We start from the raw sequence: 12,291 nt of genomic DNA on the forward strand, positions 1-12,291 counted from the left end.
CATATACACTAGATGCAAGGTGTAGTGTTTCTTCGGGGTTCGTGGTTGGCCCCTTCTAACAAGTTTCACTCTTAGGAATCGAACTTTTTGGTATTTCTGTGGATCTAGCAGGACCTTACAATAGACCAACGCCTTGTTGGTTTCACTACCATTTTATATCCTCAATAATTTCACCTTGAATAAGCTACCAGAAGAAACCTTTGTTTTGGTCATTTTTTATTTTAATAAAAAAGTTGGTGTTTTCTTATAGCTTTCTTATGTTGAATATTTCATTGAAAAGGATATTCCAGAGAACTAAGCAATCAGAATCAGATAAGACTTAATCAAAAGTTCTTAGACATGTTTGTTTTTCTGCCTCATTACTAAGAACGTGATTATTTATATTGTTACATTCAAAGGCCATTGACTTAGTAAAATGTAGTAGTTAACTTTCTTTTGTTGATTCAGTATTTAAATTATGTCATACCACTAAGGCTTTTGTTTTCATTGTTAAAGGATTATGAACTATTTCAATGCTCTGACAATTCCGTGATCCTTGCATCATTCCGAAAGTTGTGATAATCTTTCGAGTAATGGAACAACAAGATAGAGTGTTTTTTCTTATGATGTTTCTTCTTTTCCAAGTTATGCTTGTAGCAGCACAAACATCAAGTCAAGACTGTAAGTTCAATTCAACTTTTGATATATTTACTCTCTATTTCATGTTTGATGTATATTCTTTCACATCTCATGGAAAAAGTAAGGAATATTTTGCAATGTTTTTTATCTTCTTTTGGGGTGTTCCTACATATGATGAAAAATGCTTTCATCTCAACATAATGACTATGAAAATATGTGCTTATGCATGCAATATAAGGAAATGATTGTAGGTGGAAAATTCAACCATTAAGATCTTAAAAGTATAATTTTGTATGCCTTGAAAAATTGAAAGCTGATCTGATATATCATATACAAATGTCCAAAGCAGTTAGTTTATAACACTGAAAGAGGTAGATCATTGAACATTCAATACTGAGAAGTTATGTAGTTCTGATTCATAATTTAGCATTTTTTTACAATCTTTTATGTAAATTGTATCATTGCAGTTTCTGGGCTGCAATCTCTCACACAATCCTGGACTAACAAACCACCAAATTGGGTGGGTTCAGATCCTTGTGGCGGTAATTGGGACGGAATTATTTGCACCAATTCAAGAATTACCCAATTGTTAGTAGTTCTTGGTTTCTTTGGGTCCTTCAATTTGATTTGAAAGACTGTTTCTTACTTTCTAAATTGCTATCTCTCAAAATTTTCAGGAAACTATCAGGCTTGGCATTGTTAGGCCAGCTATCCTCAACAATTCAATCATTATCTGAACTAGACACAGTGTAAAATTTATATTTCTCATACTTAGTTAAACAAAATTTTCAGAAGGTTAAATTACCATTAAGCGGAACTTGTGATTCGCTCTCTTGAGTCGTAGTTTTTCGTGTATAAAAGTTGTCTAATAGCGAAAGGTGTGCCTTGACGCAATGTAAGGTTGTTGCTGCCGTGTGGGTTGAACCCTTTATGAAGGTTGCCTAATAGCATTCAAAAAAGACATCTTATTTTGTTAGGATATTTGTGGATGCAACAGTGATTTGTAGCTAATCAAATAACTGGTTGTTTTTGTTCATGTAGGGATCTTTCTTACAACACTGGCTTCACAGGAACAATTCCGAAAGAAATTGGGAATTTGACAAAGCTAAAATCCCTGTAAGAAAGGAAGTTTACTTAGTAATAAATATGTTAAATATAAAATGAAGTTCCTTGATTGAATTCCTGCTATATAATACTTTTTTCTACCACTTTTACCTTTTCTTTTCCTTTACAAAATGTATTATGCTCTTTGATATGTTATTTTTATTACCATTTTTCAGTGCATTGGTTGGTTGTGGTTTCTATGGTCCTATTCCAGATTCAATAGGATCTTTAAAGCAGCTCACATTTCTGTAAGGATTCCATCTTAAACAATCATGCTACCACAAAACTCATAGCCATCTTAAACAATTGTGCTGGGTTGCACCATCCATTCATATTACTGTTTTTTCATGCAGAGCGCTGAATTCTAATCGGTTCAACGGAAGTATTCCACACAGCATCGGCAATCTATCCAACCTTAATTGGCTAGATCTTTCTGATAATCAGCTCGGAGGACCTATTCCTGTCTCTGATGACCAAGGACAACTAGGTCTTGACCTGCTTCTCAAGACACAACACTTGTATGTCTACTTGTCTAGTCTCATTGCTGTCTTTCACTTTTCAGTATTATTGCATTAATAATACTATATATTTTTCAGTTCAATGAATGATCTAAGACTATGTCGATTTTTGCAGTCATATGGGCGACAATAAGCTCTCTGGTCATATACCACCGAAACTTTTCAACTCCAGTATGAATCTAGTACATGTGTAAGCTTCATTATATCTTGTAGTATTAATTCTGGAATTTCAGACATAGAATTGAAGTCAGGTTCCCATGTCACATAATCATAAGAATATATAATGCTTCATATACGTCTAAGTTTATTCATAACGCGAATCTTTCGGTCTATCCTCCTTAATATATTTTTTTGACAGGCTTTTCTATGGTAATCAACTAGTTGGTACTATTCCAAGCACTCTCAGTCTTGTGAGCACAGTGGAGGTTGTGTAAGTATCTTATCACCTGTGTCTAGTAACTACACTCACAATTATTTGGACTTTCTTGTATTGAATATTTTCTCTTGACCACAGGCGCTTCGATCGGAATGGATTAACTGGGGAAGTGCCTTCAAACTTCAACAATCTAGGACAACTTAGTGAGCTGTAAGAAAACCAAACAAACATGTCCTATTAAGCTTCATATATGTTTTCCTACACAATCAATTAGGCATTGACTATTTTTTGCAGGTATTTATCTGACAACAAATTCAATGGCTCTCTGCCGGATCTTTCGGGAATGAATAGTCTCACCTATGTGTAAGTAGTAAAATAGTGATTACATTATTTTGTTAATTGCATTGAAAGTTTAGGATCAACTAAACTCTCAATGTATAGCCTAGGAAAAATGCTGACAATGATTATGTTACAGGGATATGAGCAACAATAGTTTCACTTCTTCAGATAATATTCCTTCATGGGTTACAAGTTTAGAAATCCTGACAACAGCGTAAGTTGATCCTTCCTCCTCTCGCTACCGTTCTCTAATTTTCTCTTTCACTGTCATATCTAACCATGTATGTTCACTTTTCAAAAACAAAATAGGTCCATAAGTGTTACATTACTGGGGTGACTTGTGAAACAAAACATTACAGCACTAAAAGATGTTAATACACATTATGTATATCTAACTTATTCATATGATATATGAACAAATGATAGTTATGACTTACAAGGTGATTGTGCTGAAATGTGGTAACAGGATGCTAGGGGACAATCAGCTCAGTGGCACATTTAATATCAGCAATGGATACAGCACTAGTCTGCAACTCATTAATTTGCAGAATAATGCAATAACCGATTACAAGCCGGGAAACCAAAATATAAATTTTGAAGTGATGTAAGATTCATTATATAATTTCACAGTTTTGTATTGCACAAAACTTATGTGTTGTTTTTGGTTTCTAATACGAATATAACATGTTACTGTTGTTATATTTTCATTCATGTTATATTTTTATCGGAAAACATTAGTGTAAGTACTTAGAGAAAAGTACCACTCAAATCAAAACTACTAGCTGCTTCTTTTCTTCTCTGAGGAAGTTATTAATGTTTTTTGCAGTCTTGCTGGCAATCCATTTTGTCTTGAAAATGGAGTTTCTCAACAAAGTTACTGCAAAGTTTCGACAGTAATTCCATCATATTCAACACCTGCAAATAATTGTTCACCTCAAACATGCAGTAACAGTCAGATTTCAAGCCCAAACTGTAAATGTGCATATCCATATACAGGAAGTCTGATTTCTAGAGCTCTTAGTATCTCAATCTTCAATACAAGTTACTACCAGGATATTGAGAAGTCTCTGTTGAATAGTTTTCGAGCCCAAAATCTTCCCGTGGATTCAGTTTCTCTCAGTGATCCAATGAAGAATTCATCTAATGAGAATTTTCAGTTTACTCTCAGTGTCTTCCCATCTCAAACTGATCGTTTCAATAGAAGTGGAGTCTCACAAATTGCTTTTGTGCTAAGCAACCAAATCTACAAAGCCCCGGAGTTCTTCTCCCCTTACTTCTTCATTGGTGGCGATTACGGATACTATGGAGGTGATTCAATGTCTCATTATGAGCTTGAAATGCTAAAGAGTAAACCTTCAATGTAGCCCTCCAAAGATATTAGTATTACCAGGTCGTTGTAAAGTTCGGAGGATTTAATTGATGGCACGAAACTTTGGAGAACATAACTGGTGATACTATTATCTTTGAAGGATTAAACCGACTGTTTACTCAAATGCTGAAGTTTCGTCTGATCTTCGCTATAAATCTTTTATCATCTCTAACACTGTTACTCTGATGCCGCATAGGTGAACCGAAAAAATCGAGCTCAGTACACACGGGTGTTATAGTTGGTGCAGTACTTGCTGTTGTGGCCTTTCTAGTACTAGCAGTCATTGCAGGGATGTATGCCATCAGACAAAAAAGAAGAGCACAAAGAATGAAAGAGCAAAACCCTTTTGGTGAGATATAATTAATGCAATCTTTGTGTAAATAGTTCAATTTTGTCCCTTGCTTGGAAATTTTGAAGTGGTCTTTTACTGATCCAGTGTCATTTTAAATGCAGTTAATTGGGAACAGAACAAGGATAATGGCATTGCTCCTCAGTTGAAAGGAGCAAGATGGTTTTCTTTTGACGAGTTAAGGAGATACACCAACAACTTCGCCGAAGCCAATACTATTGGATCTGGTGGCTATGGACAGGTTTGTGTTAACGACATCTTACGACTATCTTATATCTTTTCACATTTAGAGATTTTCATTTCTGATACTTGCTTCAAAAACATATCGAGTATTTTCTTGATCTAATTAGTCCTCATTCACAAGGTTTACCAAGGTGTTCTTCCCGCTGGGGAATTAGTTGCAATCAAACGGGCTGCAAAACAATCCATGCAGGGTGCTGCAGAGTTTAAAACTGAGATTGAACTTCTATCAAGGGTCCATCATAAGAATCTCGTTAGTCTTGTCGGTTTCTGTTTTGAGAAGGGTGAACAAATGTTGGTGTATGAGTACATTCCAAATGGCACTTTAATGGATAGTCTTACAGGTACTTCCAATTCTTTCATCACTCCATATGTACCATTTTGTGTCATAGACTCACATATACCCGACAATTTCGTATGCAGGAAAGTCCGGGATCTGGATGGATTGGATAAGGAGGCTGAAAGTAACATTGGGTTCAGCCAAGGGTCTAACCTATCTTCATGAACTTGCTAACCCACCAATCATACACAGAGACATAAAATCAGGCAATATCCTACTTGATAGTCACCTCAATGCAAAAGTTGCTGATTTTGGTCTCTCCAAACTTCTTGCTGATAGTGATGTTGGTCATGTCACTACTCAAGTCAAAGGAACAATGGTTTGTATAAAATGCCTTAGACTCCTACTTATTGAAGCAGCATATATCTTTGTTTAAAAGGCTTATGAAATTTATTAGTAACCAAAATTTATTCAATCTCAGAAATTTCTAAGGATAAAAGATAACAGTACTTGTGCTCATATTTTGGTATCACTTTATGGAGTGCTTGGCACACTGCTTAGAATCTAAACAAACTTAAAACTAGTAGAAGTAATTTTCTGTTCAAAACAAAATTTGAATCAATATTTAGGCTTAAAATTGATACTTTCAAGATTCATAGCTAATACAAAATTGTTTCCATTTGTTCTCATAGGGTTACTTGGATCCTGAATATTACATGACTCAGCAGTTGACTGAAAAAAGTGATGTATATAGCTTTGGAGTATTGATGCTGGAACTAGTAACAGCAAGAAGGCCAATAGAGCAAGGAAAGTTTATTGTAAGAGAGGTAAATAGAATAATGGATACATCAAAAGATTTATACAACCTTCATTCCATTCTAGACCCAACAATAATTAAAGAAACAAAACCAAAAGGTTTAGAAAAGTTTGTGGAATTGGCATTGAAGTGTGTCAAAGAACATGCACATGATAGGCCTTCAATGGCTGATGTTGTAAAAGAGGTTGAGAACATAATAGAGCATGTTGGTTTGAATCCTAATTCTGAATCAGCTTCAACATCAGAAGCCTATGATGTAGAGAAAGGAGGTAATATATTACATCCTTATAGCAATGAAGATTTTAACTATAGTGGAATTTTCCCATCAACAAAGGTAGAACCTCATTGAGTTTACTATATTTTTCTCTTGTAATTCCTTTACATATTCATATGCAATCATTGAGGTTTGTTGTGTAAATTTTGGATTCAAGTACTATTTGGACCTCATATATAGGATGGTGCTATAGAAAATGAATGGTTTCAATTTCTCTTTGAACTTCTTATATTGATTGGCTTTTAGTACATTGGAAAGTGATAAACATTTTAATAATGGTTTTTCCAGAAGGGTAGGAAAAAAGGAATGGTTTTGATGATCAAATCTCATTCCTACTTTGTATACTTTTGTCAATTTTTGAATGATTGTAATATTTGAATGTAAGTATAGTGTTGAATGTTCAAAAGATAGCATATCTGTTATTTTGTTTGATTTTTTTTCATAGACAACTCTTGAGATCAGAAAATTGATTCTGTCATATGTTTTATTTTATTTATCTTGTGATCAGTTAAAGAAAGATAAAGTAAAGAAATTCAATTAAAACTTACAAACTTCACATTGTATATCATAAGATGTACCTATAACCCATTTTATGTACACAATTGTTATATAAAAAACATTTTTGTTGGATTTCACAAGAATTTGATATTTTGTTTCTCCTATAATCAAATAAAGGACATAATACAAAACAAACAAATTTTAAGGCACATAATCAATGGCTAAAAGTCTAAAACCAACAAGACGTTAGTCTAGTTGTGTAAGGCTGCAATGTATTCTTGAGGTCAAATGTTCGATTTCTGAAAGCAATACTTGTTGGGAGGAAGAGTTCCTTAACTATCAAAACAAGAGAGGGTTTCAAATCTGAGCCTTGGTCAACCTTGTTATCAACCCTAATGCTTCTGGTGGCAAATTCAATCCCCATGGTGGACTTAGATTCAAGGCTGAATTCATTATCATGTGAACCTTGAGAAAAACTTGGAATTTTCATCACCAGAGTCACCAATCAGCACAACCTTGTTTCACATTGGACTTTTAAGTTATTTATGTTTTTTAAAATAGTTTCTTTTGTTCATCTTCATGTATCTTCCACATTAGATAATCTTGTTCGAATCTGAAACGATAAATTTTTTGAAATAATTCTAGTTAGGAATGTTTTTTCTTGTACAAGTCAAGACTCTAATCTTACTTTCTATTCAAGAAATCAAACATATATTACATAAAGTATGGGTGAAATGAGTCGGGTTGGGACGATTTAAGGTTTATCCCTTATCTAACCCTAAATATTGGGACGGGTTAAGGCTTATCCTTATCCAACCCTAAATATTCATCATTGTAAATCATCTCCAATGGAATAAACTGCTAGAAAGACTCCAACACAAGGGACTACACAAATAACCAATACATCAATATTTAGAACAACTAACTCATTGTCTTGATATCACTTATTAGAAATTTGTGGGCAAAATTAGAGAGGTCAAACAAGTTATAAGAGCTAAATAAACAAATCTAATACTATATCTTAACCAAAAACCTTAGGAGATTCGCTTTATATTTTTATGTATTTATAAGGTTTTCAAATTACTCATTATTAACTAGTAAAATGTAATACCTTCCAAAACTGAATATCACATCCCATCACATGTGACTGAGTAAAAAGTATGAGCTAGACAGACATGCTTTTTATTCCTCAACCATGCTTACATATACATAAAGAGAGAGACAAATAACATTCACATCAATTCATATACATGAGTTTGCAAAGAACAAGCCAGAAGTCATGATTATATTATATACCAGACGTGATGGCTCTTTTCATGCAGAAAGAAAGTGAATGTTTTGTGGTGAATTTCAATTGGCAGAGATCAATATATATAACTCTCTCATTGCTTAGTCAAATCTATATAGGCATCAAAGACATGAGAGCAAACACTGTTGCTATCAAAGTACACGTAAACCAGTCTGAAAATTATTAACTGTGCATGTCATGAATTGCTGTTATCACCTCTCTTATTCTCTAGTTCTGTGGTTGAGTACTTGAGAGTTAAATTTATAGGATAGTAACAGTGAGTGAGTGAGTGAGTAGTTGTGATGTGAAGCTGCCATAGTCTTGAATAGAAAATTTGGCAGTTTATGTGAAAACTTTAGTATCATTCTGTTTAGGGTCAGAACTTTCTGATTCTACTTATAGGTTCTCTTACCTAGTAAACAAGTTTGTTATCTTTTAATGAGTTGGATTGTCTCATACATTTGAGTTCTAGCAATAATACATTGAATTTACCTTCAATATAAGACTGATAGTCCAACAATTTATCAAGTCAACATAAACTATCTTTTATTAGATAACTATACATTTTTACCTCAACCTTCCTTTGTTCTCTATCACATCATCATCTATGCCTTAATTCACATGAAATCTTAGAGATAGTTCATTGACACGATTGGTAGTAACTCTTGTGTTTTTGCTCAATAGTGTAACATCCCAACATTGACATGCGATCCTTCGGGCTCATGAATTTATTGAGCGTGTTATCTATTAAGGTTAAATACCCATGCAACATCACCGTGACTCGAACCCATGACCTCAGGGACATATAGTTATTTGTTCCATTGACTCGCTACCACTAAGTTAATGTAGTTTAGTGGTAGCGACTCAATAAAATCAATGATTATAAGTGTTTGAGGTCATGAGTTCGAGTCACGGTGACTCCCTTTAGGGGAAATAAAATACTACAAGTTGACACGCTTAGTAAATTCATGGACCCGTAGGATCGAATGTGTGTGTAAATGGTTGAGATGAGTTTATATTGTGCCCGCAGCATATAAAAGAAGAAATTATAAATATAGCTCCCCTTAAAACGAAATAAAATTACATATTGTGGTCCACAAAGTCATGATATAAATTGTTGAACAACATAGACCCATCACATATATGTCATCCTCATGAGCAGTATCTAGGATCTCTTGTTCATCACAATCCTAATATTACGCAAATAGAGACAAAGCTAAGAATAAAAAGGGTTGTAATAACTGAAAAGTGAGAAAGACTGGTCGAAATAGAGACATAGAAAACACTATATCTAAGAAACCCTTCACTAATAGGTCCTTCAGCTTTATGCTTTCCTACATTATCTGCAAAATGATAAATGTACAGCAAACAAATAGTTAGTGACTTTTCAATTGAAAAGCTTTGATCACACAATAAATATATTAAGATATTGATATATGTGAAAATGTTACATAAGCATAGATCAATATTTTATAAGTGATTATATATGTGGTGAGATATAATCATAAACAAGCAAGTTAAAAATGAGGGGTTAACGTGTGCACCAAGTAATAAGATGCACCATGGTGCAGTGAGTGAAGGGTTAGACCCCACTGGTTTGTAGGAACAGGGTGACCATTAGGGTGGATTAGCATTGCATTATCACCAAAGGCCTCTCGAACGTTGAAAGGTCCAACCGCTACTTCAAATGCTACATCATTGATGAACACCATTGATTTTGGAGTCACACCTGCATCTCCAATGCCTGAGATATACTAAATCATCTATCATTAGCAACTCCAAACAAAGTCAACAAATAGTATTAGCCATGCACACGTGACCAAAATTTATTGGTTATAAGTTATATATAACATCCACATTATTCATAACATGAGGGTAAAGTGATAGAATAAAACAAAAAGAACTTGATATGATAATCTTACCAAAAATAATAACTTCCATTTCTCCTAGGAGAGGATCTTTGTTTCATTTATAATACAATAGTAATTGTAAAATGCAGAAATATTTTAGTCTAAAGTTGTCTTAACAAATATATTCAATGTTTTGGGCATATATAAAGAATCTACTTAATATTATAAGGATTTTTAACATATAGAAGAAATTATAAATATTCCATAGAAAAAGAAGAACTCAATGATGGAATTTTTTTGGAATTTAAGATTATATTTATTAAACTAAAGACGTGAAATTTGAAACCTCGAACAAATTCAATGAAAATGATAAAAAAAATAGTTTATACCTTCAAGTTGAGAGAAATTTATGGGGGATGGAACAGTAACTGAGGTGGTTGTGATGGGAGGAGGGACAACGGTGGTGGCGGTGTGAAGTGGTGTAGTAGGAGTGACACAGAAACTGAGGTGTGAATAAGGGTGAATTACTTTCACATTCTTGTCTTGAACTCGATCTCTTTTGGAAGAAGCTGCACCATGGTTCATTATCTCACTCAATAAGAGACTGGTGCAAGGACCAACATTATGCTGACCATGTGGTTGTTGAGATTGAACAACACTAGAAAGCTCAGAAAAGCAAAATCCTTGTGATGATGAAGATATGGTATCATTATTATTATTATTATTAGGTAATAATCCTTGTCCATGATGTTGCACTGGGAATAAGAACCCTTCAGATAATGGTGGTGGTAAATAGTTTTGGTTCACAGAAAGAGTTGGAGAATTAGGCAACACAACATCACTGACCCTAGAGAAGCCAATAGAGAATACCTTAGGTTGTATTACTTCTTTTCGTGAGGATTTCTGATCAGAGGAAGTGGAAGAAGATGAAGGTGCAGTGACTTGAGAGAGTTGAGAAACAGTGTCATGTTTTTGTTGTTGTTCGGGTTGGTTAATGTTTTGGTAATTGTTCTTTGAGTTCTGGAGTTGTTGTCTGAGTTTGTGCTTGCTCCTTGATTTTCGGTTCTGGAACCAGTAGAAGACATTAGCATCACCAACTTGACCATACTCTTGCAACTGTGCCCTTATCTTTCTTATTTCATCTCTTGGAGGATTAACCATTCCAGAGTTGAATATTGCTTCAAGTATCCTAATTTGCTCAGGTTTTGGGTTCCACCTTGGCTTTGGTTCTGGACTTCTCTCCTCACACCCCACTGCTATAAAATTAAATTGTGGAAATCATAATAAAAATTTAATATATATCCATAAATGCCAATATATATAAGTGGAGACACTAGTTATATATAATTGTACATGTTTTGGTTTGAGAAGTGGAAAGAGCTTTTATGTGTTATGACTTTTGAAATATGGTGACAGGTGAAAAGGGTTAATGTGATTTTGAGTTTGACATACAAACCTGAAGTGTAAGGGCTTCTGTGGCAACCATTTGAGATGAAAGAAGAAGTGATGTCATGTTGCCATTGGTGGTGATGAGGGTTGCAAGGTTTGGGTTTGGACTTGAACATGCTTGGCCAGTGTCTGTTTGAAGAAGCCATGAAATGATGATATTGTTAGATATGGTGACAAGGTACTAGTTTGAAGGAAGGTGGTTGGAATTATATTACTGAAATGAAAGCTAGAAATATCAAAAATAGCAATCAAATGAGAAAACAATATAACAAGTTATCCTTTTGTGATTCTTGCTTTTTTGTCTCCACTGAACTGAATGGACCAACATAACATAACCTTATATATATATAGCCACTTCAGTACCCCTCTCCATATAATTCTAATTGTTATTTTTATTTGTTTATTATAATAATAATACACGAAATAATATATTCTCCTATGATAAACATGAATTTCCTACCACGGATATTACTTCAAGTGATATATGTTGATTTCCCTTAAGTAAGGTCTCGGGTTCGAGTCTCGTGGATATAAAAAACATCTGCTGAGAGAGTTAGCCCCACATACATGTGAATATTTCCGACTTGGACAAGATTGTCATCTGTGCGATGATATTTGTGGGAAACCAAAAAAAAATGAATTTGCTAATCGTTTTAATGAGATATGAGATTTTTACCATTAAAATATGAACAAAGGTTTGTTGTCCTAAACATTTATTATTTTTTATTTTATTTTCATATCATTAGTATGGTACATGGTTTCGGATAAATTTGTGACAAATGATTGTTCATAAAATATAATGTGTATATACAAAATCTATTAGACTCTTGACCTAACCATTAAACCTAGATATGAGATTATGAGATTGTGACTTGTGACTGAGCAAGAATGTAATCATTTTGTAAAAATTCCTATATCTCCC

At 33.9% G+C, this 12,291-nt stretch overlaps 2 protein-coding genes across 2 annotated transcripts; one reads left to right on the forward strand and one right to left on the reverse strand.

Moving 5' to 3' along the window:
- Positions 415-6,490, forward strand: LOC109330350 (probable leucine-rich repeat receptor-like protein kinase At5g49770). Its single transcript, XM_019564519.1, has 18 exons — positions 415-660; positions 1,086-1,206; positions 1,296-1,367; positions 1,660-1,734; positions 1,899-1,970; positions 2,076-2,240; positions 2,356-2,430; positions 2,599-2,670; positions 2,755-2,826; positions 2,911-2,979; positions 3,092-3,169; positions 3,422-3,559; positions 3,782-4,263; positions 4,521-4,673; positions 4,778-4,914; positions 5,038-5,257; positions 5,337-5,572; positions 5,886-6,490. Exons 1-18 carry the CDS (start codon positions 573-575, stop codon positions 6,357-6,359), a joined length of 2,799 nt encoding a protein of 932 aa, XP_019420064.1. The 5' UTR covers positions 415-572; the 3' UTR covers positions 6,360-6,490.
- On the reverse strand, positions 9,138-11,604 carry LOC109329511 (WUSCHEL-related homeobox 9-like). Its single transcript, XM_019563196.1, has 4 exons — positions 11,377-11,604; positions 10,310-11,176; positions 9,615-9,814; positions 9,138-9,413 (listed from the first exon to the last, which is right to left on the reverse strand). The coding sequence occupies exons 1-4, from the start codon at positions 11,513-11,515 to the stop codon at positions 9,405-9,407; spliced, it is 1,215 nt and encodes a 404-aa protein (XP_019418741.1). The 5' UTR covers positions 11,516-11,604; the 3' UTR covers positions 9,138-9,404.

The sequence above is a fragment of the Lupinus angustifolius genome, chromosome LG16 (assembly GCF_001865875.1).
Source record: "Lupinus angustifolius cultivar Tanjil chromosome LG16, LupAngTanjil_v1.0, whole genome shotgun sequence".
NCBI lineage: Eukaryota > Viridiplantae > Streptophyta > Magnoliopsida > Fabales > Fabaceae > Lupinus > Lupinus angustifolius.

What these genes read in the sequence shown, in the direction of transcription:
- LOC109330350 (XM_019564519.1), top strand. Translation starts at nt 573, where the DNA reads ATGGAACAACAAGATAGAGTGTTTTTTCTTATGATGTTTCTTCTTTTC. An exon ending in AGTATGAATCTAGTACATGT is followed by an intron (nt 2,431 to 2,598) that starts GTAAGCTTCATT and finishes TTTTTTTGACAG; the next exon opens with GCTTTTCTATGGTAATCAAC. An exon ending in GTGAGCACAGTGGAGGTTGT is followed by an intron (nt 2,671 to 2,754) that starts GTAAGTATCTTA and finishes TCTTGACCACAG; the next exon opens with GCGCTTCGATCGGAATGGAT.
- LOC109329511 (XM_019563196.1), bottom strand. Translation starts at nt 11,515, where the DNA reads ATGGCTTCTTCAAACAGACACTGGCCAAGCATGTTCAAGTCCAAACCC. An exon ending in CAGAAGCCCTTACACTTCAG is followed by an intron (nt 11,177 to 11,376) that starts GTTTGTATGTCA and finishes TTAATTTTATAG; the next exon opens with CAGTGGGGTGTGAGGAGAGA. An exon ending in AAATTTCTCTCAACTTGAAG is followed by an intron (nt 9,815 to 10,309) that starts GTATAAACTATT and finishes AGTATATCTCAG; the next exon opens with GCATTGGAGATGCAGGTGTG.